At 56.8% G+C, this 23,729-nt stretch overlaps 9 protein-coding genes across 9 annotated transcripts; 5 read left to right on the plus strand and 4 right to left on the minus strand.

Annotated features, from left to right (window-relative positions):
- Positions 1–287: 287 nt before the first annotated feature.
- Positions 288–1,226, minus strand: SLS55_000027 (uncharacterized protein; the record flags this gene model as incomplete). The annotated part of the gene is made up of 4 exons (XM_066771544.1): positions 288–622; positions 688–762; positions 813–1,117; positions 1,198–1,226. The coding sequence occupies 4 exons, from the start codon at positions 1,224–1,226 to the stop codon at positions 288–290; spliced, it is 744 nt and encodes a 247-aa protein (XP_066636823.1).
- Positions 1,227–2,664: 1,438 nt separating this feature from the next.
- On the plus strand, positions 2,665–4,226 carry SLS55_000028 (uncharacterized protein; the record flags this gene model as incomplete). Its single annotated transcript, XM_066771545.1, has 4 exons — positions 2,665–2,799; positions 2,854–3,256; positions 3,321–3,474; positions 3,566–4,226. 4 exons carry the CDS (start codon positions 2,665–2,667, stop codon positions 4,224–4,226), a joined length of 1,353 nt encoding a protein of 450 aa, XP_066636824.1.
- A 374-nt stretch (positions 4,227–4,600) lies between these two features.
- On the plus strand, positions 4,601–5,110 carry SLS55_000029 (uncharacterized protein; the record flags this gene model as incomplete). The annotated part of the gene is made up of 3 exons (XM_066771546.1): positions 4,601–4,759; positions 4,818–4,970; positions 5,033–5,110. 3 exons carry the CDS (start codon positions 4,601–4,603, stop codon positions 5,108–5,110), a joined length of 390 nt encoding a protein of 129 aa, XP_066636825.1.
- An 806-nt stretch (positions 5,111–5,916) lies between these two features.
- On the minus strand, positions 5,917–7,046 carry SLS55_000030 (uncharacterized protein; the record flags this gene model as incomplete). Its single annotated transcript, XM_066771547.1, has 2 exons — positions 5,917–6,797; positions 6,848–7,046. 2 exons carry the CDS (start codon positions 7,044–7,046, stop codon positions 5,917–5,919), a joined length of 1,080 nt encoding a protein of 359 aa, XP_066636826.1.
- A 503-nt stretch (positions 7,047–7,549) lies between these two features.
- SLS55_000031 (uncharacterized protein) lies at positions 7,550–9,199 on the plus strand (the record flags this gene model as incomplete). Its single annotated transcript, XM_066771548.1, has 6 exons — positions 7,550–7,643; positions 7,714–7,854; positions 7,920–8,249; positions 8,686–8,918; positions 8,995–9,071; positions 9,124–9,199. 6 exons carry the CDS (start codon positions 7,550–7,552, stop codon positions 9,197–9,199), a joined length of 951 nt encoding a protein of 316 aa, XP_066636827.1.
- A 43-nt stretch (positions 9,200–9,242) lies between these two features.
- Positions 9,243–10,867, minus strand: ARO8_1 (Aromatic/aminoadipate aminotransferase 1; the record flags this gene model as incomplete). Its single annotated transcript, XM_066771549.1, has 3 exons — positions 9,243–9,500; positions 9,556–10,694; positions 10,747–10,867. 3 exons carry the CDS (start codon positions 10,865–10,867, stop codon positions 9,243–9,245), a joined length of 1,518 nt encoding a protein of 505 aa, XP_066636828.1.
- Positions 10,868–13,449: 2,582 nt separating this feature from the next.
- Positions 13,450–15,240, minus strand: SLS55_000033 (uncharacterized protein; the record flags this gene model as incomplete). Its single annotated transcript, XM_066771550.1, has 1 exon — positions 13,450–15,240. The coding sequence occupies one exon, from the start codon at positions 15,238–15,240 to the stop codon at positions 13,450–13,452; it is 1,791 nt and encodes a 596-aa protein (XP_066636829.1).
- Positions 15,241–16,678: 1,438 nt separating this feature from the next.
- SLS55_000034 (uncharacterized protein) lies at positions 16,679–17,672 on the plus strand (the record flags this gene model as incomplete). Its single annotated transcript, XM_066771551.1, has 2 exons — positions 16,679–16,703; positions 16,762–17,672. 2 exons carry the CDS (start codon positions 16,679–16,681, stop codon positions 17,670–17,672), a joined length of 936 nt encoding a protein of 311 aa, XP_066636830.1.
- Positions 17,673–22,873: 5,201 nt separating this feature from the next.
- SLS55_000035 (uncharacterized protein) lies at positions 22,874–23,353 on the plus strand (the record flags this gene model as incomplete). Its single annotated transcript, XM_066771552.1, has 1 exon — positions 22,874–23,353. One exon carries the CDS (start codon positions 22,874–22,876, stop codon positions 23,351–23,353), a length of 480 nt encoding a protein of 159 aa, XP_066636831.1.
- Positions 23,354–23,729: the final 376 nt, after the last annotated feature.

Consider the following 23,729-nt stretch of genomic DNA (forward strand, 5'->3'; position numbering starts at 1 on the left):
CACAGTTTGACCATCAACAATTTCTTTCTCCACACGAACCCCCGTCTTCCTCTGAGGCCGGATCCCGACAATGTCACGCACGACATCGAACTCGGAAGCTTTCTCCGGGAAAACGTGCGGAAGACCCTCATGCACACGGCGGAATATCTGTTTACACTGCGTCAGCACGAGCAGACCCTCACACAGGCCATTGCAAGCTTACATCATCTCTGAGGCCAGAATCTACCGAAGTGTCGCTACGCACGTCGTGAGCAGAACCACCAAATACCACAATGCCCAATCAAAACTCACGTATTCCCATACTGCTTGATACCCCCCAGAACCGCCGTCCCATCGCCTCTGGGAATGACGTACGTGTAGTCCTTTCCCCTCCTGGTCCAGATCTTATCGAAGTCAGTCCTCACGAGCACCGTCTGACCACGGACCTGATCGACGTCCTGATCCGCCACGTCGCCCAGGAACTTCGCGCCCCAGCCGCTGGCGTTGATGAGGACGTCGTGGCCCATGCCTTTCAGATCCGCCAGCGACCGGACGTTGACGCGCTCGAACCTCACCCCCGACGCTTCGAGCTGACTCCGGAGCCAAGCGAGGAAGACGGGTGGTGTGAGGACCCAAGTCTGGTCTGCGCGTAGTCAGTAAGGCCGTCCACACGTTGCGCAGATGCGATGCCGCGGTAGCGGTACTCACAAGCCATGCCATGGGCGACGCCCGCGGGCAACTCGTCCCTGGACAAGACGCGGAACTGCTCGAATCCCTCAGCATCTTATCCACAGCACACCACAGCACAGCACGCGGTGGCAGACCGGACTAACTCACCACCGGCATCTTCCCCCAGTACCACAACTCCTCCGGCCTCTTCTCGTCGAACAAATCGCGTATCTCAACCCTCTTCACGCTGCTCTCGGGGCTCGCCAGCGCCAGCTTCCACACGTGCGCGAAGGCGTCGAGCTGCATCTTCTGCTCGGCGGGCGGCGCGCCGTCCAGGCCCAGCCACACGGCGCCCGCCCACGGGCTGGCCCACGTGTGGGAGTCCTCTGGGTCGCCGGGGAGGTCGCGGGCGACGATGGTGATGTCGTGGGTTCGGGGGAGCTGGGCCGCGATGGAGAGGGCCGCGATGCTGGGGGGTGTGCGTTAGTTAGGTAGTCGTGGGTTGGGGAGGCGGTTGTTGGTGTTGCGAAGGCTGGCTGGCTGGCTTACCCCGCGCCGAGGATTGTGGTTTTGGTCATGGTTGGGGACTGGGTTTTGGGGGTTCTGGATTGAGTATGCGACGGCGGCGCCGATGGATGGATGGATGGATGGATGCGCAGGACAGTTGCGACGGGATAGCCAACCCGGGCCAGAGCATTTCTATCTTTCATCGCGAATGAAGCGCGAATCACGACGCTGTCCGCCTTCCCCGCCTACCGTCATACCACTGATCTGCACGCTTCCAGGTACTCGGTGTTCGTGGCGGGGTGGATTGACGTGCTGGCCAATGACGGATCTGCGTGCGACCCCCAACATCGGTCGCTCCGCATGGCTTGCCGAGACGCGCATGTTCCCTATCTCGCTTGGATCGTCCTTGCCTTGATGCGTGCACTGGTAAATGTAAATGTCGCTGGGCCACCTCGTTTTCGTATGGCTGGCAATGGGGGCTGGATTTCCTGCCGGTCGTTATCGATGTGCTTGCCATGTTGCTAGCCAACATCCTGAGTCTCTCGCAAACACTCGGGATACGAGTTGAAATTTTTGATGGTATTGGCGATATTCTCTGGAAGCATGTCGGTCGGAAAGATTGTGACTGGATTGTCTGCTTGCAAGCTCAAGAAAAGCACATTGGAAATTGGTGGACGTTGCTGTGGATCTGGAGCGGACGCTCGCTCGGCTCAAATGGAACCATGCGGGCCAGTGATGAGTACATGCGAACTAGGTGTACGTACAGGGTGACATTTTAGACAAGTCGGGCCTCAAGGCTGGTAGAGAGACGAGAGCGAAGGATGCCGTGGGGGTTGGCTGCAGAGAAGGAAAGACCATACCACACGAACCCGCGAGCAGAAGGAAGAGGCGCAAGTGGCAGATGTCATCAGCCATGCCGCTACGCTTGTACTGGAGCCGGTGGATATTCATAGCGCGTCGAAGCTGTGCTGGCGTCTGTTCGTCGCCATGGAAAGTCCGATATGGAGCAGGCCTGTTGCTTGGGTGCGAGCGGGAGTCCCAGAAACTCCGTCACAACTGTGTGGGGAAATCATGGAGCCGGACTTCACAAACCGACCCCCCAGGATCTGGCGGCGGATTCCAATGCCCGTTTGGTATGTTGAATGCTGGAGGAGGACTGATCGGTGACGATGCGTATGGGGCGGAATGAGTGGATACGAAATCCAGCGAGTGGTTGGATGCGGTCAACAAAGATATGCCCTGAGATATACTCACATGCAGAGAGTTTCTATTGGCTGATGGTTTCGGAAGCCAACAGCGAACGAAAGGGCAGTCGACTCCGGGCGAATCAGACAGCGGGGTTGACTTCCCCACTCTCGGGGTCCATGTCCGGCCTCGACGATCAGCCCGCCCTACACGCTGACTTCGTCATGGATGCATCGTGGGGTTGACGGGCTCAATGCTTAAACTTTCCAGCTTTTCACCCACTGTCGTTGTCAATCGCATCGAGACTCAGTTTCTACTCCCAAAATGGCGCCTCCTTCAGCTACTTCCCCGCCTCCTGTCGAAGCCAACGTCAATACTACCAGCGGACTGACAAAGCAGAGCGCAGCATACGTCAAGCTATGGCAAGAGAGAGTCCGCGGTGGTTTTGCTCCATTTCCGGTGCATCCCATCCGAGCCCGTACCGCAGCATTTGACTGACTGAACCACGTCCAGGTGGTGCTTGAGAAAGCCAACAACCACATCCTCACCGACGTCGACGGCAAAGAATACATCGACCTGATCACGCAATTCGCCGTCATGAACTTCGGCTACTCGCACCCCAAGATCGTGCAAGCCGTCGTCGACCAAGTGCAAAAGCTGCCGCTCGTCAACACGGGCTACATCAACCCGCTCTACGCGCGCTTCGCCGAGCGCATCACGGCCAAATTCGGCTTCGACTCCATCGCCACCATGCTGTCCGGCTCCGAGGCCGTCGACGCCGCCATCAAGACGGCCCGCAAGTGGGCGTACGTCAAGAAGGGCATCCCGGCCGACGAGGCGTGGGTCCTGACGACGGACCGCTGCTACCACGGCATCACGCTGACGACCATGTCGCTCTCCAACGTCATCGCAGACAGTGAGAAACCGCTCCTTCCCTCCCCCCATCCACACCATCCAGCGCACCGCTCACGCCAAAACAGACTTCGGCAAACACCTCCCGCACGTCGGGCCCTTCGCGCCGACGAGCAAGAAACTGATCGAATACGGCGACCTGGACGTGCTGCGCGACACGTTCGAGCGCGACGGCCACCGCATCGCCGCCTTCATGATCGAGCCGATCCAAGGGCTATCAGGGTGCGTGCACCCTTCCTTCCCCATCCATCCCTCCACCCATTCCCCCTCCGCCATCCCAACCCACGCTAACCCACCCACCCTCCGCCAACAGCACGCGCATCCCCCCACCAGGCTACCTGCACGCCGTCCAGCAACTCTGCCACGCGCACCGCATCCTCTTCATCGTCGACGAAGTGCAAACGGGCTACGGCCGCACCGGCACCGATCTCGCGTACCAGCACGAGCCCCTCGTTCAGCCAGACCTGGTGACGCTCGGGAAAGCCGTGACCGGGGGGATGTACCCGATGTCGGTAGTGATGGGCAAAGCGCACGTCATGGACGTGTTGACCAAGTACGAGATCGCCAGCACGTTCGGGGGGTCGCCCGTGGCGTGCGCGGCGGCGCTGGCGGCGCTGGATGTGCTAGAGGACGAGGGCATCGCGGCGCGCGCGCAGGCGCTGGGCGGGGTGTTGGCGGGGGTGCTGGAGGAGGCGAGGGCGAGCGGGTGGGTGGTGGAGCATCGCGGGAGGGGGAGGGGCTTGTTTCAGACGCTGGTGCTGGATGAGAGCAGGCCGGGGGTGTCGGCGAGGAGGGTCGCGGCGCTGGCGGCGTTGAGGGGCGTGTTGGTCGGGTGTGGAGGGGATCGGCTGAGGTTCAGTCCGCCGTTGACGATTCCCGAGGAGGATTTGGTGAGGGCGGCGAGGGTGGTGGTGCAGGCGATTGCGGATGTGGAGGGCTTGGGGGAGTTTCCCGGGAGCGAGTATCTTAACTGAGGTGTTGTGTGGCTTGCGGTGGTGTTTACTGAACGCTTTGGGGGATCGAACTGGATTTACAGTGGTGAATCTATAGATACACACGCCTCGGATAAGCTATACAGCCAGAGACCGTACCTAAAAGCTGAACAGTTCCGCAGATGATGTGGGTCTGGACGAAATCGGCAGTCGTCGCCGAGGAGTCACCTGCCTTCCCAAAAGGATCCCACTCTCGACGAAATGGGCCTGTTACGCGCAGTGGCTACTGGCCCATAGTGGATATATAACGGAGGGAGTGCAACAAGCAAGCCTCAACTTTGAGCAATAGCAAACTTCTGTCCTATCTTCCACTCATCACTTCTCTTTGCCTTCGGCTCTGACCCAGCATCCGCAACATGGCCGCCAGAACCGCCGTCCTCAGCCCAAACGCGCCAGCGCCCAGCCCGCTGATGTCGCAAGCAGTCATCTACAACAACACCGTCTACTGCTCCGGCTCCCTCGGAATCGACCACACCACCGGGAAATTCGTCGACGGTGGTGCTTACGAGCGGACCGTGAGTCATCACGCCCTTCCTTAAGCCCACAACCTGCCACTTATTGATGATTTCCCAGGCCAAAGCTCTCAAGAACCTCGGTGCCGTCCTCGAGGCTGCCGGCAGTAGCTTGAGCAAGACGGTCAAGGTAAATATCTTCTTGTCCAGCATGGACTACTACGCCGACGTCAACAGGGCGTACGGCGAGGCCTTTACGTCCGATCCCAAGCCGGTAAGCTTCTGTGCCATTGTTTCCCTTCCCAGCTTAAGAGGAAGACTGATCAATTCGGGCAGTGCCGGACGTGCGTCTCGGTTGCGAAGTTGCCGCTCGACGCCGAGGTGGAGATAGAGCTGGTGGCTGCGCTGGCTTAGAGTTAACGATAGACCGCATTGCAGAATGTATACCATCAACAAGGCACTGTCCACACCCGCACCACCACCCCCTCACGTGAGCATCAACTGCGCATTCAGCACCCCAACCGGCGCCGCCCCCTTGCCGCAGCCCACGTCCTGTCTTCTCCACATCTCAATGGCCCGCGCGATTCTGCCCCCTCTGCCTGATCGATATCGGCAATGGCAGCCTCAACTTGTCCATTCGTCAGCCGAAGTACGGAAGCTGCTATACTACCGTCAGTGAAGAGTCGATTGCTCTTAGGAATGAGCACACTTGCCCGGCAGAAGTCTTCGGCGCTGGGCTTCTCCCTTGGAGCTGGTCTTGGCATATCTGTTGCGGTTGGGGGGCAGCCATTGCAGCCATGCGTCATATCCCCCGCAGGCGACGCCCTTCTCGACACACAGCGAGCATTCCGGCCTGGTCTCGTCACACTTGAGGCGGCGAAGTCTGCAGGTCCAGCAACCGGTGAAGGTCTTTGTTCTTGTCTTGGTCCGGGCACTTCGGGGCATCGTACGTGCAACTGTTCTTCCGCTTGCTTGCCACTGTCGGTTGTTGATGAGCTGCCACTTATGCCACAGGGTCAAAAATGCGGGGAAGATGCGGCTTGCCGATCAGCAGCGTCTATCGCGTTGTGGCTTATCAGCATAAAGAGATTACATCCGTCGGCATTGGATTCCGACATGCGTCACAGGACCTCCGACGTTTGCGTTTGTGATTCCAATCCATCTCTCAATATTATTCAGCAACCAATCCCCCCGACCAACAACAAAGACCCCTGACCACATCAGATAAAATCCGTCTTCGGAATCTCCTTCGGCTCCGTGATGATGCCGCGCGCATCAAGCAGCCTCGCCTGGGTCAGCTTCAACATGCGATACGTATCGTCCAAAATGGGCGTCTTGACGCCCAGCCTCCTTGCGATGCGAAGCGGATTGCCCAAGATGACCTCGGCCTCCATCGGATTCCCCTTGTCCACGTCGACCAACATGCTGGGCCGGAACGCCAGCTCGATGGGGGTCGAGTCGATCATGACGTCGACAACATCGCCGGGTAGGTCGTAGCCGTCGGCGCGCGCAATGGCGGCCATCTCGGCCATGGCCGGCCGGATCAGGCTGTACTCGCCGCCGTAGCGGCGGATGGCGGCGCTGTTGAGCTGCGTGATGGCGCACAGCTGGTGCGGGCGGGCCGTCAGCCAGCTTCCCCGGCCACCAGGCGGTGGTGCACTTACTGGGTTGAAGACGCCGTTCCAGAGCAATTTCCTCCACCGCTTGTAGACGATGTCGTCCACGACCTCGCAGTCGGCGGGCGTCGCGTTGTAGATGGCGCCGAACTCGTCCGCCTTGGCCCGCTCCGCTGTGGGATCCAGGTTGGGGTTGTGGAACGCGCCGAGGGCCCAGTCGTCGTGGTCGTCGTGCACCACGCAGCCGTTGCGCTGGTGCGCGCCGACGAAGCTGACGCCGGAAAGCACGACCGACTGCGGAAACGCGTCGACCAGCGGCTGTTCGATGCCGATGCCGTTCTGGATCAGGACGATGGCCGTGTGGCCGTCGGTGACGGCCGGCCGGATGACTTCGGGGATGTTGGACACTTCGGGGATGTTCTTCATAGTGACGACGACGTAGTCGAAAGGCTCGGCCGGGTTGGCCTGCGGGACTGCGGGGACGACTGCGTGGCTCGTCAGGAACGTGTGGGGCGTGGTTGTGCTGCTCACTTACTATGCGACGGCCGCCAGCCGGAGAGCTTGCCGTGGTCGCACGAATCGATCTCGAAGCCGTGGGCTTTGACTTGGTCGTAGTTGGACCGCAGGACAGCAGTGACGGTTGCGCGGCCGGATTTCTCCAGCGCGACGCTCGCCATGGTCCCGACGCCGCCGGTGCCGACGACCAGCACGCGGATTCTTGACTCTGAGCCCATGCTTGCGATTGTGAAGCTGAGTATGGATGGTGGAAATTGGGGGCAAGGCGTAGCAAGCTTAATTGTAGGAGCTTTGATCCATGCAACCCCACTACTACGTGCAGCTTCGAGCTGATCTCCCTATTGGTGCGCTATCGGCTGCCTATGCTGCTCATGAGATGCCACTATTCTCGCCGTCTATCTTGGGGCAATGATAAACGAATCAGTCGTTCCCCACTGCAGACTTAGCCGGAATAGTCAAAGAAGTCCTATCCCTGGCGGCATGATTGGCCGATTGCTCTACAATCACGGAGCAGGCCTCCGATGCCAGCTCGGACTTGGACTCCGGCATGCGGGGCTCGTCCCAACCATTACCGGTTCCGCTTCCAAACTGTACTTGCGGTATCTATGACCATTTGCGTCTTTCGTAACGCATTCAAAAAATAAAGAATTCAAAAAATAAAACTCCAAGCCTTGTGACTGCAGCGTCCATGTACTTTCCTTTCGCAATTGCACCCCCCAAAATGGCCAACCGCCCGCAACCCCTCGACAGCAAGGTCCTCACCATCTCGGACCTGAAAGCAGAAGCGGACAAGAAACTCCCCCGTACCATCAGCGGTGCGCCACACCACTGACCCAACCCAAACGCCCGCCGCCTTACCGCTAACGGGGCATGCCGCGCGGGCAGAATACTTCAACCACGGCGCCGACGACATGACGACGCTCCACGACAACGAAGCCGCCTACGCGCGCTACAAGCTGCGCCCGCGCATTCTGCGCAACGTCGGCGCCATCGACACCTCGACAACCATCTTCGGCGTCAAGGCGAGTACATAGCGTGATGTCCCCAACCCCCCCGCGTAGTATTTTGTCATGTACGTACGTACATCACAGCAACCCGAGATCCTAACACTCCAACGAACGACGCCAAACAACAGACCCCCATCCCCCTCGGCTTCGCCCCCTGCGCGGCGCAGAAACTCGCGCACGCCGACGGCGAAAACGGCGTCTCGCGCGCCGCCGCCCGGCACGGGCTCGCCATGTGTCTGTCGTCGTGGGCGAACACGGAGCTGGGCGAGGTGGCGGCGCAGAGCGAGCGGGGCGAGCGCGAGCATGGCGAGCAGAGCGCGCATGGCGGCGGCGGCGGCGGCAATCCGTACGTCATGCAGGTGTCGTTGCTGAACGACAAGCGGTCGGCGCGGAGGATACTCAGACGGGCCGAGGGTACGTCACACGTGAGGTGGGGGAGTTGCGATGCTGCGCATGCTGAGCTGACTGACGTGGGTGCGAAGCGGCTGGGTACAAGGCGGCGTTTCTGACGGTGGATTTGCCTGTTCTGGGGAATCGGCTGAATGAGGCGAGGAATGGGTTCGAGATGCCGAGGGAGTTGGGGTTTCCGAATTTGGAGGCGCGGGCGGGGGAGGATGAGGAGGAGGAGGAGGAGGGGGTGCCAGCGGTTGAGAATGGCGCGGGCTATGGTGAGGGCGTTTCCGTCGTGGGGTGCCTGTGCGAGACTGATGGTTGGCTAGACCAAACGATTGAGTGGGAGACAGTTGTGCCGTGGCTGCGGGAGCAGACGAGCATGGAGATTTGGCTGAAAGGAGGTAGGGGCGAGGTTCTTGTTGCCGCGAGTGACTGGCGTTGACGCTTTGCGTTGCAGTCTACACCCCCGAGGACGTCCTGCTCGCCATCAGGCACAAACTCGATGGCGTCGTCATCTCTAACCACGGCGGCCGCCAGTTGGATGGTGTGCCGGCTACGCTGGATGCCCTGCGCGAATGCGCTCCTGTGGCCAAGGGCAAGATCGGCATTGCTGTGGACGGCGGCATCAGGCGTGGCTCGGATATCTTCAAGGCGCTTGCTTTGGGTGCTGACTATTGTTTCGTGGGAAGGGTGGCGGTTTGGGGCTTGGTGGTGAGAACGCTGTGCTGAAGATCCCCAATCGGTGTTTTACTGACCTCTGGAGCAGTACAATGGCGAAGCGGGTGTGGATCTCGCCATCAAAATACTCATGCGAGAGTTCAAGGCAACGATGGCCTTGACAGGGTAAGTTCTCCCCCTGTATCTCTACCAGGCAGTGAGATCTGATCTGTTGTAGGTGCAAGTCGGTGGACGAGATATGCAGGAGCCATCTGTCCATTTTGAAGCCAGACGGCGTATTGGCGAAGTTGTAGAGCGGGTGTAGATTTCTAGCATTCGAATGGAATGACTGTTCTTCTACTCTAGACGGAACACTCTGCTTACAGCTTTTCCGAACCGCGTCACAGCCTCCGCAATATTGTCAAGTGAAGCAGCCGCAAAGGTGATTCGGAAGTAGATGTCGCCATGCGGTTTCCCGCCCCCTACATAGAACCAACTGCCGCGTGCTACAAGAGCTCCTTGCTTGATGCTCTCAAGCCAGATCTCTTCTTCTATCTCGGCCGCAGTCTTGGCTCCAGCTTGAGGATGGCTGCTCCCTTCGACCTTCAGCCATTGCTACACCCAGAGGTTAGTACGATTCTAGAATGAGCAGGAGTATCTTTGCACTTACAAACATGCCAGCTTGCGGGGGACTCCACCTTACAATATTCCGTGGTAGATATCGCTCGCAGGCGGCCAGGGTGAAGTCCCGACGCATTGTGTATTCCCTACGAATGTGCAGCAACCAGTCGAGGTAGCCAGGATGGCCCCAGTGTTCGTCAAGGAGTTTGAAAAGGGCAAGTTGACTCAAACCGGAAGGGCCTTGCGTTGAGACATCAGCGTGATGTTTGTATTGCTCCACAATCTGTTGCGAGGCAGTGATCCAGCCAAGCCGAGTACCGGGGCTGATGACTTTGCTGAACGAGTCCATGCGAACAACCCTTCCATCCGTGTCCATGCTGAGGTACGACGGGACCAACATCTCGAGCAATTGGCCCGACGGATGCAGCTCCGCAGGAGCCCCGGTGTCTTCTTTGACTGCGACGAAAGGATCCATCTGAAGAAAGTAGTACGGGTCATCTTCCAAGATGATCAAGTCATACTCTCGTGCCACACGGTAGATGTCTCGGCGACGCTGGGCGCTCTGCGTGGCGCCTGTAGGATTCTGGCCAGTTGGTATGGTGTAGAGCAGGAAAGGTCTGGGAGCGCCTCCGCGTGCCATCGTATCCCAGTTCTCGAGCGTGTCGCGCAGGCTCGCCGGAAGCATTCCCTCATCGTCCATCTCCACCCCAGCAAAGCCAACTCCCATGGGCGCTGCTGTTTCGACGGCGGTAGCAAAGGTGTAGTCATCTGACAGGACAAAATCTCCCGGGGCAGCGAACATGCGCAAAACCATGTCCAACGCAGACGTGTTGCCAATGGTCATGGTGCACTGCCAGTCGGCGTATGGGGGGTCGTGGACCATTTCCGTGTGCTCCGTGATCCAGCGTAGCAATTGTGCTGCGCCGCTCCCCTGGCTGTAGTTCAAAGCAACGGTAAGGTCGTATATGCTGAGGCCATCTGACATGTCATGCTTCGTAGCATGGAGGAGTGCGTCGTGATTCGGACCATGCTTAAAGGATGGTACAGTCAGGCTCATGCTCTCGAAGGGGAAGTATTCACTCAAAGGGAGGCCGCCTCCTAGTGATATGACGTTCGGGTCCCGAAGGTGCTTGAAGGCGGTTTTGAGAGAGGAGCCTGTCCGACTTGCCGACTCGCGGGTCAAGCGATCTAAACGGTCAAGTCAGCAGTGGGTAGAATCGACGAAGGGAAGAACACTCACGGTCCCATTTTAGAGATGAAGGCTTACGCTGGTGACAGCGAGTCTTGAAGATCTGGCTACTGCACGGCGCCGCAACTCCCCATTGAGTTGCACTGATCTCTTTGCGTTGGGTAGTGGTCATCGACAGCGTCATTCTGGGGGACGATGGAGAAGACAAACAAAATGAGTGAATTGTCGATAACTCATATGTGTGACGGGACTGCGAGTGTATCTGACTGGGGCACTTCAGCATCGAGCGTTTAGCCAATCGGAGTTGGGCAACTCGACTGGCGTGATCGGAGTAAGGCTTCTTCGGATCGGAGAAATCGGAGTCTCGCCTGACTCACCGATTCTCCTCCGTATTTCCATGCCAGCTTCACCGACGACTCCGCAGTCACACAGGGACAGAGATGAGTGTCAGACTCGCGGCTTGTGACCCATGCCGACGCGCAAAACTTGCGTGCGGTCACGAGAAACCCATATGTGCACGGTGCCAGGACCGTCGCCAAGCCGATAACTGTGTTTACAGGAACCAGCCTTTCAAACGTCGGAAATTCCAGCGCAGCCGTCCTCGGTAAGCGTACATGGTCATCTCATCCTAGCCACATACCAACATACCGGAGCGCCAGGGAATCAAGTGAGAGAGCCACGTCAACTGCTTCACCACAACCGCATTTCTATCCAAACCCCGGCTTTCTCGGCTCCTCCAGCCATTCCACCATTTTCAATCACGTCTCTTCGTTCGCCTTGCCCACTTCTGATTCGCATTTGCATAATGCCCTACAAACCCCCGTTTCCTCGCCACGCAGGCACATGCCCAAGGACAGAGCTATTGTCGAAAGGGCAGTCCATACCCTAAAGCAACTGGGCCGGACCGACATGTCTCACTTGGACTCTCTAGTCCATGCCTGGCTTGGCCAAAGGGTCAATCTCCCTTTGGCCGAGCCATTTGTTGCCCGCATCGCCGCAGCTGTGGCTCAGTCCGCGAATGCGACAATGTCAGATGATTGGGTTTCCCAGCATGCGAGTCTACTGGAGACCACCGACAGACCGATAATCTTACACGCAAACACCAGTGTGAACGAGTTCTTCTCGCAGCTGCTTGGTCACGGCTTACGCTGGGATGTTCTCGGCATCTTCTTCAGCGCCGCAAGCAGGGCCGCCTTGGATACCACGTCCTTCCCGCCGCTTTACACCGACGAGGCCCAACGGTGGGATCTCATAAGGTCCCTAACCTACATAGGGGATTGCTGCCTGGAGACATGTCTTGCCGCCGACCGCTTGGATGATTTACAGCTCGTCTTGCAGTACGAAAATTGCATCGTTCACTCCCAGGTTGACGGGGATCAGAGTAAGTCGAACCATGCAGCACACAACGGCTCTGACTCGCCACAGGTTATCACTCTTGGAGAAGGGTAGGCGATCTTTCAAGCTCCCTTTTTGCTCTTGGCTATCACGAAAAATTGGATACGAACATTCCCCCGTTCGTCGCAGAGCTGCGGAAAGCCATCTTCGCGAGGATCTACGCCGCCGACAAAAGCCTGGCCATCTTTCTTGGCCGGCCACCGCGAATCATCAAGACGTATTGCAAATTCCAGCTCCCTACCAATACACCTAATCTTTGGGATGACGATGGCAGCCGGCCACATTCCACAACATCCAATCACGATGCGCTCCACGAACCAGCCGAACCCATCAACTACACTGCAGACACCCGCTGCGCTGCTCTGTTTGCCTCCCTCAAGGAAGAAATACTCGAGCTGTATCGGAACCGATCCCACGAACACCACAGCGAAAAAGCAAAGTAAGCGCCCCAGCACCCCGCCGCGACCCAAACTGACGCGTCCACCCCAAGTGCCATCCGGCTCAAGATGGAAAAACAATGGGAAGAACTACCCCCTCACTTCAAGCTCACCGGCAGCCTGACCTCCCTCCCCCACCTCCACCCCTTCGACCGCGACTTCCTCGCCGGCACCCGTCTCGACTATCTCCACATCACCCTCCTCCTCGGGCTCGTCTCGTCGAATCGCACCACAACGCCGGACCCCTCCCTCCTCTCCACGGCAGGCGAAATGCTCTCCCTCGCCGTCGAAGCCATCATCCTGCGCAACACGCTCGTCAACTCGGGCACCAGCCTAGTGTGGAAGGTGGCGCAGTACGGCCTCCCCGCGGCGGGCGTCACCTCGCTCGCGCTCCTCAACCCGTCCACCAGCGCCTCGCTCTTGCCCGTCACGCGGTCGCGCATGGTGCAGGACCTCAGCGTGCTGGTGGCCGAGATGCGGGCGGGGGTGCTGATCGGGTCGGGCGAGCCGAATTTCGCGCTGTTTACGCGGGCGACGCGGACGATTCAGAGTTTGTTGGATTCGCTGATGGTGTGGCGGCCGGAGCCCGATGCGGACGAGGACCTGCTGGGGTGTGCGGAGTTCTTGGGAGGGTGGCAGACGCAGGGGGGGTTCGAGCCGTGGGAGTTTGAGGTGGGGTTTTGGGAGGGGTTGGCGGGGCATCCGGGGCTTGCGGTGCAGGAGAGGTGAGTGGGTGGTGGGGTGGATGGGGGAACTGCTGGGGTGAGGGAGCGAGGGGGTGTGTCTAGGTGACAGGTCTTTAAGGTGTGGGTGGTGTGGCGTCTCGCGCCGCGTAGAAGAGAGACGTCAAAAGATATAGACGGCATATTTTGTGAGTGTACTTGAACCCCATCCACACCCCACCACTTTAACGCTCACCATCTCACGCGCCACCCTTATTGCGCTTGTTCAGATACTCCGCAAACTTAACCATCGACGCGGGCGCATCCCCCATCCCCAAGCACACCTCCACGACATTCAGCCCCCTCCCCTCCACCAGCCTCGGATCCCCCAGCGCATCCTCCAGCTCCCCCCACGTGCCCGCCCTGCTCGTCGTCACCGGATACGCCGGATCGTCCAGCGGCGCGCCAAAGAAGGCCGGGGCGTTGAGATAGCGCCACGGCTGCACGTCGTTGTACTGCGCGTGGAAACCGTGGATGATGCGCTCGACCGCGTACCCGTTGTTGTTCAGCACGAAGATGACGACGTCTAGCCTGTTGCGGACGATGTCGCTGACGGCCTCTGCCGTCAATTGGAAGCTGCCCTCGCCTTCGAAGAGGATGGTGCGGCCGGGCGCGCGCGATGATGATGCGCTGTTGGCGAGTTCCCGCTGCGCCAACGCGACGCCTTGGGTGGCGGCGAGCGCGTAGCCGATGGAGAGCCAGATGGAGGAGTTGAGCAGCCGTGTGTTTTCGGGGAGCGCGAGCATCTGGCCGCCGTAGAAGGCGGTGCCGGTCTCGGTGAGGACGACGTCGCCGGCGCGGAGGAAGGCGGACATGCGCGGCCAGAAGGACTGTTGGGCGACGGGCGAGTCCGGTGACGGGGGCGAAAGGTTTTCCAGCTGTTCGCGCGGGAGCTCGCGGTTCTCGGGGAAGGGCTGCGGGGCGGGAAGCGGCGCGCAGGACGAGTCGGCCAGCCGCTTCAGGAGTTTCTGGAGAACGGACTTGGTCGACACCGCGGTGGTGGTGGTGGTGGCGGCGGCCGAGGCTCCCGTGTCGCCCGGCATCTGCACCGAGTACCGCTCAAAGGTCACGGTGACGCCGGGGTTCGGCTTCGCGGTGAAGCCGAAGGTGTTGACGTCCGAGTCGAGCGGGCCGAAGCGCAGCACCAAGTCGCAGCCCTCCACCCACCTCTGATGCGCCGGATCGCCAGCCAGCCCCGCATAGACGCCACAGAAACCGGGCAGCGTCTCGCGCACGATGCTCTTCCCGAACGGCGTCGTCAGCGTCGGGTATCCCGTCACCGCAACCAACTCGTTAACTTCGTCCGAGATGTCGAACCGCGCCGTGAAGCCATCCACGAGTATCAACGGCCTCTCCGCCCCCAGCATCTTGCCAAAAAGCGCCCGGACGACCCCATCCTCGACGCCTGCGTCGCCTCCGCCCGCGACGGCCACGTCGATCGGCGCCGCGGGCGCCGCCACCGCCGCCGCAACCATATCCATCGGCACCGCGACATACACGGGGGCGCTCTGCCTCACGCACTCCCTCAACACCGCATCAACCTGCTTCGTCGCCGTCTCCGCATCCACCAGCACCGCCTGCGCCACGGATACGTTCTCATACATTTCCGCAAACACCCCAGGCTTGCCATCCCCCAGCGTATGGTGCAGGCAGGCCCGCGCATCCTGCGCAGCCCGCGGCGGCGTGCCGACGACGAGCACGACGGGCGCCTTCTCGGCGTATGCGCCGGCGACGGCGTTGAGGGCCGACAGCTCGCCGACGCCGAAGCACGTCACGAGCGCGCCGAAGCCCTTGGTGCGCGCGTAGCCGTCGGCGGCGTAGCCCGCGCTGAGCTCGGCGGCGTTGCCGACCCAGTGCTGGCCCGCGGCCGCGTCGAGGTGGTCGAGGAGCGTGAGGTTGTAGTCGCCGGGCACGCCGTGGATGGCGGTGATGCCGAGCTGGGAGAGGCGGGTGAAGAGGTATTGGGCTAGGGGGACTGTGGCGGCGGGCATGGCTGGGAGAGGGTGGGGAGGGGGTTTGGATGGGGGGGTGGAAATGGTTCTTTGGATCTTGTGGGAGTAAGCACGGCATATCTGGATCGTGGGAGCAGTTATATAGTCTCCTTGTGTAAGCGTCGGCGAGAGGTGTTTGAGGGATTCATTCCAGTCTCCGCTTACTCCGACACTCCGTCTTTCGGAGACATGATCGGAGACATGACGATGTTCGTTACGGAGTGGCTCGGTGTAAGTCGGTAACCCCACTCCGTTCATACTGGACGGAGAAGAGCCTGGTATAGGTTTTCACTCCATAGTGGGAACAGGGGTCGCAGCTTAAATCGCTTGGAAGTTGGAGCGGGGGAGTAAGCAAGCGACCCTCGCTTGCGCTTGGCTTGATTGAAGGCTTGATAAGCGCTTACAAGCGCGATCCTTCGTATATAAATACTATAATTAGTAGTATTTACTTCTACTTTCCAAGCGCTTATAATCGAGCGGGGTAAAATTACCCACTTACAAGCTGAGCGTTTAGACTTAGTAATTCGATAAAGCGGGATAAAATTCCCCACATGACGGAGCTGGACCACTACGTCCGCATCGAAGGCTTCACATGATTAAGGATTGTTCCCTGTCTGCGGAATCTGCCGCTGATAGACGTCCACTGCTGGCCGCTATTCGTCAAATGCGTCGCCCTTTCTTTACACATTTCGGCCACACGGCGCCGCTCTGCCCCAGCGAAGTCGGCCGGCCGGTGCGGTATATCGACCCCATAGCGCTCAATTTTCCCGACTTGAAAATTGATTGCGGACACTTGTGCTACCTGTGGGCAGCGGACATGGTCGGCGTGATATGGAAACATGAAAATGTGTATATCAATACTAGTGTTTGGTCGCCCAAGTACTATACCAAGGAATTCTCGGTGTCGCAAAAACAAGGGGGCGGAAGGAGGTCATGTTTTGAGGAATTTCCCGTAGCTGGATTGGAATGATTGCGTTGATGCTGTCGATAAGTATCCGGTGAATGGCGATGGAGGTCAGAGGAAGGAATTCGTGGAGGATCTCATTGGTGGGAATGCGATAAGGGCGTTGCGGCTACCGGTGGCTGATAAGAGGAAGTCGAAGCCAGTGCTTTGAGGATGTTTCACATTATGCAACCAATCACCCTGGCCAATCACCCCAAGCAGTATTTGTTGCGGAGAATTGTTGGTGGTGGAAAGCGACGGCAGTGCATAAGAAACACTTTTGGCTCAATCATCCTTTGATAGATGGGATTTTACCACTAGCGAAGCTGCGTAGCTATCCTGTTCACTCGTAAGACTCGCTGCTTGTGATGATGGAGTTTGTGGAACAGTGTCGTGGTCCGAGCTTGGGCGGTCCGAGCTTGGGCGGGCAGTGAAACAACGACGCGACTTCTGTTCCTCTCCTCCAACATCAACGACCAACGCCCCGCCGTCACGATGCGTCTCGCAATTCTGGGATGCGGTGAGGTCCTAGCAGCACCTCAAGAAGGGGCTATGCGGGCTGACACAATGGCTCACAGGAACCATGGCCATGAATATCCTGGAGGGGCTGCCGAAAACCGAAGTGCCGAAACGCATCAAGCACATCACGGCATGCGTGCGCAGCGAAGCGTCGGCCGCCCGGGTCGCGAAGCTGTTGCAGCGCATCAACCCAGACATCCCCGTCGTGGCCGGCGGCAACGTGGGCGTAGTCAAGAGGTCCGACGCGGTGCTGCTCTCGCACCAGCCGGACCAGCTGCAGCAGGTGCTCGGCGCGAAGGGCATGGCCGACGCCCTGCACGGCAAAAAGATCATCAGCATCCTGGCCGGCGTCACCACGCCGCAGATCAGCGGCGTGCTCTCAGCATCGCCACATCTAACTGAGGCACAGGCACGCGCGATATTCTTCGGTGGCCCATCTGTGCGCGAGGCCAAGGAGGACGAATTCGACATCATCCGGGCCATGCCCAACATCGGCGCCCGCAAGCGCCAGTCGATGACGCTCATCTCCGACCCCCAAGCCGCCTCTGCCGACCTCGTCGACTTCACCACCTGGCTGTTCGAGCGGGTGGGGCGAGTCGAGCAGGTGCCAGAGGCCGCCTACGACGCGGCCACGGTGCTGAATGGCGCCGTCTATGCCTTGACCACCGTCGGTGTTGACGGCCTCGTCAATGGCGCCGTGCAACAGGGGCTCTCGCACGAAACAGCCGTCGCCGTTATCTCCCAGTGCTTCAAGGGACTGGGCGTGATGCTGCAAGAAGGCCAGCATCCGGCCGTGCTGAGAGACTCGGTTTCGCCGCCGGGCGGCGCCACCATGGCCGGCCTGGTCGAGTTGGAGAGACGCGGCGTGCGCGCGGCATATGCCGACGCAATTATCAAGGCCACCGGCCACGCGAAGAGAATGGAGCGATCGCCGACTGACAAGGTCTGGAGAAGAGCGATGGGCAGATAGCGATCAAGTACCTACCCGACGATGGCGCCTCGGTGTTTTCCTCCGCGCTCGCCGCTTCCCCAACCAAAACACGACCACTTCTGTGACTTCCACGTACAACACTCTGTATGGGAATCCCTAGGCTTGTAGGAGGGTAAAAGAAATGAAAGACGGCGCAAATGATTTCTAAGGCTTGTAGGCGATACCAGCGATATGTGACGTGTGCACTTTCGCGATTTGGTCCTGCCAGCTTATCGCAGTCCGTTTCTAAATAAGAGGGTGGCTTGCATGAGCTCAGCAAGCTTTGAGTGCCACAGCTTCTCGTATTCACGGTGTGATGGAATTTTCAGCCTTGCATATGTGATAACGCTTCAATGTAGGACGTAGCCCTCTTGCGAAGCTCACAAGTTAAACCTACTGGGAGTGATGTTCTTGTGATGAAAGTGTTCCGCGCAATGTCCAATACAAAGGCTGTTCAGCTGCTGATCAAGATTTGGCAGCTTTCACAGTGGATTTCGACAGCCTTGCGTACACCGATTAATCACGCAGCGTTGCATTGAAAATCAGCCTTCACATTACGTATTCCATGATCGCCACATCACTCGGTTGAACACCACTTAAACCAAAGTTCTGGCATCACATTGCATGGGTTTTATGCAGCCTGTCTTCTTGAGTTCTAAAATAAGTCATCGGGCTGACGGGAACAAGTCGTACAAGCGGGGCACAGCCTCCACATGTCTCGCTCCTTTCACGCCCAACTCTTTTCAGGCAAACTTTCCGGATAGTAGCGCATGACTAGATCTTGAGGCATATATAGCTATGTAAAGGGTCCTTGCTATCCACCTTTACTTCCACATCAATTTTTGATCTGTCGCTCAACGACGTCCAACAGTCGCCTTTTCGGATTAAGGATACAAGAACGTTTTAGCATTGGGCATTCATCAGCGCTTCCACTTTCAACCAGTACCAACTGATGCTGGACAAGATCACTTACCCGTTTAATTCGATCATTTGGAGACTATGGATGACCAGGAGGGTATTCCCTTACGAAGAACACACTCAAGGTGTTTTCAGCCAATGAGCATCCCAGACCCATCACACCTTAGTGCCGATCCACACATAGATCAGGACTCACACCCTGAGGAAGAAGTCGCCAAGGACAGCCATATTCGTTCGCACGCACAGAAGTTTCATCAAAATGCCTTAGCTCTCATGGTCATCACATTCGTCGCCGGAATCGCCTTCTCAGTTGGACATCATTTCTACTATATCCTGCTGGACGGTCAAGCCGTGCGAAGTACCAGTCGACAACAATGGGCTCTGCGGTATCTTAGCCCATTCCAAGTTTAAGCTTTGTAGCTAACCCTTCTTCTAGATTTGGGAGCGCTTTCGCCTTTCTTGCCAAATGCTGCTTTTGCTGTTCAACCCAAATTGCGTTTACTCAGCGGCTTTGGAAAACATTACGCCACAAGCATATTAGCATCCAAGGTATTGATGCTGCATTCGCGGCTACCGAGACATTGTTCTCCTTCTTTAACTTGGAGATGATTTCGAAGATGAGGACCTTGGCTTTGCTAGCAGTCGCCTCATGGTAAGAATACACACATTTCATACCTTGAGTAAATGCTTCGAAAATAATGATTGTATAGGTGTATTCCGCTAATCGCGCTGATCACTCCGGCAACGCTTTCTGTCAAAACCGCCTCAGTCAAGGACCCGTTGGAAATCTTAGTCCCTGTACCAAGAATTCTTCAAAACCTTCCGTTGAACCTGAACGATTCAGATAGCCACGAAGTTGTAGACCAAGCCCTATCGAGGTGGGCATCCTTGGCCACTGGTAACTAGGTCCATCCGGACATTGTTTTTGTAGAAGATGTGTCTCCTCGCTTTTCCCAACTAATCCTTTCGACTGCCACCACGGGACAACTCTTTCCAATTCATCGACCCGTTGCGGTGGGAAATACGACCTACACAGTTGATTTTATCGCACCTAAGCTTTCATGCGACGAGTCATCTGCCGAAGTGGCTCGAAACACGACAATCGCCGCAATCCATTCTCTCGGGTATCTTGGCAAGGACAATGTAAGTCATGCCTCTAACATTTCTGGTATCAATTTCGAAAACTTCACCTACTTCTTCGACAATCCCCAGGTTGGTCCGCAGGGGAATGTTACTTCTTGGGCGCCGACAATGGACGAACATATCGGATACTATGCCATGATCCCTTTCAAAGGTGCTGCAGACGAGGATGCCTCTCATGTATCCGGCTTCACGACTGGCGACAACGGGTTCATGACAGGGAATAAGAACGAGCTATGGATGGTCATTGCATATGACCAGCCTGATACGCAGACGATCTCATCGACATCTCTCACATGTCGACTGTGGAATACAACATGGGCGGTCAGTGTCACAAAAACTGGTAACGACCAGACTGTTCAAGTGGTGAATACAAAAGCTCTTAACGAAGTTGCTGAGCTGCATTATCAATGGGGTACCGGTCCAGCGAACCATGACCAGCCAACGGAATTCAACCTGAACCAAGCACTCTATACAACGTATTTCAGGGGTTTAGCAAAGTGCTTTCTGGGATACATGGGAGCATCCAAGAACCGAGAAAACAAACGAAACATTGTAAGCACTTCAAGAATCCAAGAGACTGTGCTTACAAATTCCATGGAATATGTGGCCATGTTTCGAACTATCAACCCATTCAACCCATGGGACAATTCCCTCTTGCAAAACTCGACAAGGTCTTTTAAGAACATGATAGAGGAGTTCAGTCAGAACGTGACATTGAATCTGATGACAGAAGATTTCTTCAGGTATGTAGTTTCAAGTCCTTCCTTTTCGAATCTCTGTGTCTTTTGCAATGGTAACCGGTGGTACAATAGCACTCTGGTTGAACGTCCTGTGGACCATGAACGATCAGTAACCGTTTACACGTACGAGCCGCGAAACCTGCTTCTGGCGTACGGACTCGCGACTCTTGGCTCACTGCTTGTCATGTGCATTGGTGCGCATGCGTTCTGGTCCAACGGCGTAAGCTACAGCCTGGCAGTATCCACAGTCATCTGTACCACCCAAAATCCCGATGTGGGTTTGCTCAAGAGTGATACCCGACAATGAACAAAGAACACGAGTTAATTTCGCTTCTTCGCAGATCAAGGATTTAGTGGGCGATCGGACGATGGGGGCTCAGCCTCTTGCAGAGGACATTGCAAAGACGAAGCTCCGATTTGGGGTCGTTCGCACACGCGAATGTCGCGATACGAGTCCAGGTGACTCCGCACATGTTGGATTTGGCGTGGAGGGCACCGTGAGTAGTCTTGCGACAGGAAGAACACGCGAAAGGCAGTGCAAAAGGTTGTGGTAAATTGTCTTTCTAAACCACCGCTGCTGTCGATGTCTACTTGTATTGGCTCTAGAATGCTTCAAATACTGGGATTACAGAAATCTGTTGCGGACCTGACCGATTACTTGTTCGACAACGCCTCATCCAAAGCCTTCCCATATGTGTTTCGCGTATGATTGCCAGCCAGTTGCCAAGGCAGCGTCTTTGAGGGCCAATACCGGCACATTGGTGTATTCTCTCTGCCTCTTCCAAACACCCCTTTTCTGCTTCTCTTTAACCGCAAAGTTGCTTCCGTATCTGCATTTATGAGGTCCTCGCTGTCAAACTCGCCTGTATCGAGCAGCAGGCCAAGAATCGTGATATCACCGTGGATTATAGCCCATAGAAGTGGCGTCATTCCAAAGAGATCTGGCTTGCTGTTCGCCTGTACTCGACTTGTACGAAGGAGTAGTCTGACGACTTCAGCGTTTCCACTCCTGACTGCAAAGTAGAGTGCTGATTTGCCGTTGTTGTCAAGGAGGCTGGGCTCAGTTGTGTCGTGGTTCAGAAGCTGCTGAGCAATCTCGGTGTTGCCGGTTCTTGCCGCTTGAATGAGTGGTGTGCGTCCACAGTAATCTCGGATGTTTGGGTTCGTGTTTGCGTGCGCAAGGAGGATTCCGGTCGTCTTGAGATTCTCATATTCCACTGCAAGGGCAAGGGGACTCCAGCCTCTTTTATCTCGTGCGTTGATGTCGAAACGGCCAGCCTGAAGGATACGTTCTAAAACATTTTTCTTTCGCCTCGTCTTGTCTTGCCCCTCCTCACATTCATCCTCATCGTATACACCAGCGACGGCATACATGAGTAGAGTCCATCCTCGGATCTCTCTCGATTCGGTGTCTGAGATCCCATCTCTCGTAACATCCATTGTGTTCCCTCGAGCACTGCTGGCATCCAGAAGAAGCTTTACAACCCTAGAGTGACCGCTTTCGGCTGCGAAAGAAATCGCTGTTTGGCCATGTTCATTTGGTAAGTTCGGATCAGTTCTGTTGCAGTTGAGCAAGCGCTTGATGATGCGTGCATTGCCATCTGAAGCCGCTTTCATAAGGGCTGTCTGGCCTCTATGATTCAAGATGTTGGGGTTGGCATTCCCGATGATAAGAAGTTGGTCCACCTTCGTAAGTTGGTCCACACCCCAGATTTCTTTGTGCTCGACTGCAAGTGACAGCGCAGTATCTCCATTGTCATCTTGAGCATCAACTTCGCATCCCGTTTTAATAAGAAGATGGATTCCCAGTCCATAGCGCAATGATCTTCTAGGACAACTCCACATTTGGCCCTCAGCACACTGACATCCGTCTCTGTACTCTACCTCCAATTTTCTCATTGATGCAAGAATGAGACAAGTCCGACCCTTGAAGTCCCTTGCTCTTGCATTGGTCCTCCCAGTTCTTAGCAGAGCTTCCACGTACCAATTTTCAGTGTAAAGAACCGCAAGCATCAGAGGAGTAAGGTTAAGCTTATCGGTAGCATTCAAGTCGAAATCCAGCTCAAGGAATTTTTCCACCTCTCTCTGATGCTTTGACACGATTGCTAAAGCGAGTGCAGTGAATCCATGGACATCTCGAGCTTCGAGGTCTACCCCGGTTTCGTAAATCCTCATGGCCACGGCAAGACGAGAGGCGGGAGAGGACTTGTAGTGACGTTTGGCTAACATCATATCGAGTAGATTTGTTTTTGCAATTCCAGGTTTCGCTTCAGCAGTGCGAAGTAGGTCAACAAGAGCCTCGAGTCCGTACTGGTAAGCATAGAGTAGTGGTGTATATCTGTGCTTGTTTCTCAGATCCACTCTGGCTCCTGCCTGAAGGAGGACTCGTACACAACATCCATGAGCAGATTTGACGGCGTAGTGGAGTGGCGAATGTCCACGTCCATCCAGTTGATCCAACTCTGCTCCTGCATCAAGAAGTCGGGTGATGATATCACGGTGACCGTGCTCAGCAGCCCAGTGGAGAGGACCCTTGTGGCTAGCGCCTTTGCCATCGACCGCAGTATCCGCATCGTGCTCAAGACAAAGATTAACCCTTGTGGGGAGGAGTCCATAGCGTGTGGCCTGCTCAGCAGCCCAGTGGAGACGACCCCTGTGGCCAGCGCCTTTACCATCCACTGCAGCGTCGTTTTCGAGCAGAAGGTCAACCATCTCATGGTGTCCATATCGTGCGGCCGTGCAGATGAAGCTAGAGGCCAGCTCCTTCACATTGCCAATATGGCCATATTCTTTTATCAGGATGCGGGCTGCTTCCAGTCGTCCCCAGGAGACGGCATGATCAAGCATCCTAATTTGAGTACCTTCATCAACCGCGCTTAGCGTAAATGAGTTTGTTGCAAGAAGATACTCAAATAGGTGGGGTGATCTACCCATCAATGAGCACACCAAAGGGGACGTCTCCCCAAACTCTTGTTCAGATGGAATAAGGTGAGGGTCTCCCTTGCTCACAAGTCCTTTTACTGCACTGTTGATACCGGCCAGACACAGGAATTGTCGGAGTCCTACATGGGGTTCGATCGAAAACCGGTCCCAAATTTCGGGAATAGTCGATGCAGTGTCCATACCGTAATTGTCCATGGATTTTATCGGAAAATACTTTTTGAGCGTATCCTTCGAGGTGGTCAAAGCGGGGTGTTTGGGAATTGGCCAGCGAAACAGGAAATCCTCGCCATCGGGATGCACGAGAAGTTCCAAA

This window comes from Diplodia seriata, assembly GCF_021436955.1.
Source record: "Diplodia seriata strain FDS-637 chromosome Unknown scaffold_1, whole genome shotgun sequence".
Classification (NCBI taxonomy): Eukaryota; Fungi; Ascomycota; class Dothideomycetes; order Botryosphaeriales; family Botryosphaeriaceae; genus Diplodia; species Diplodia seriata.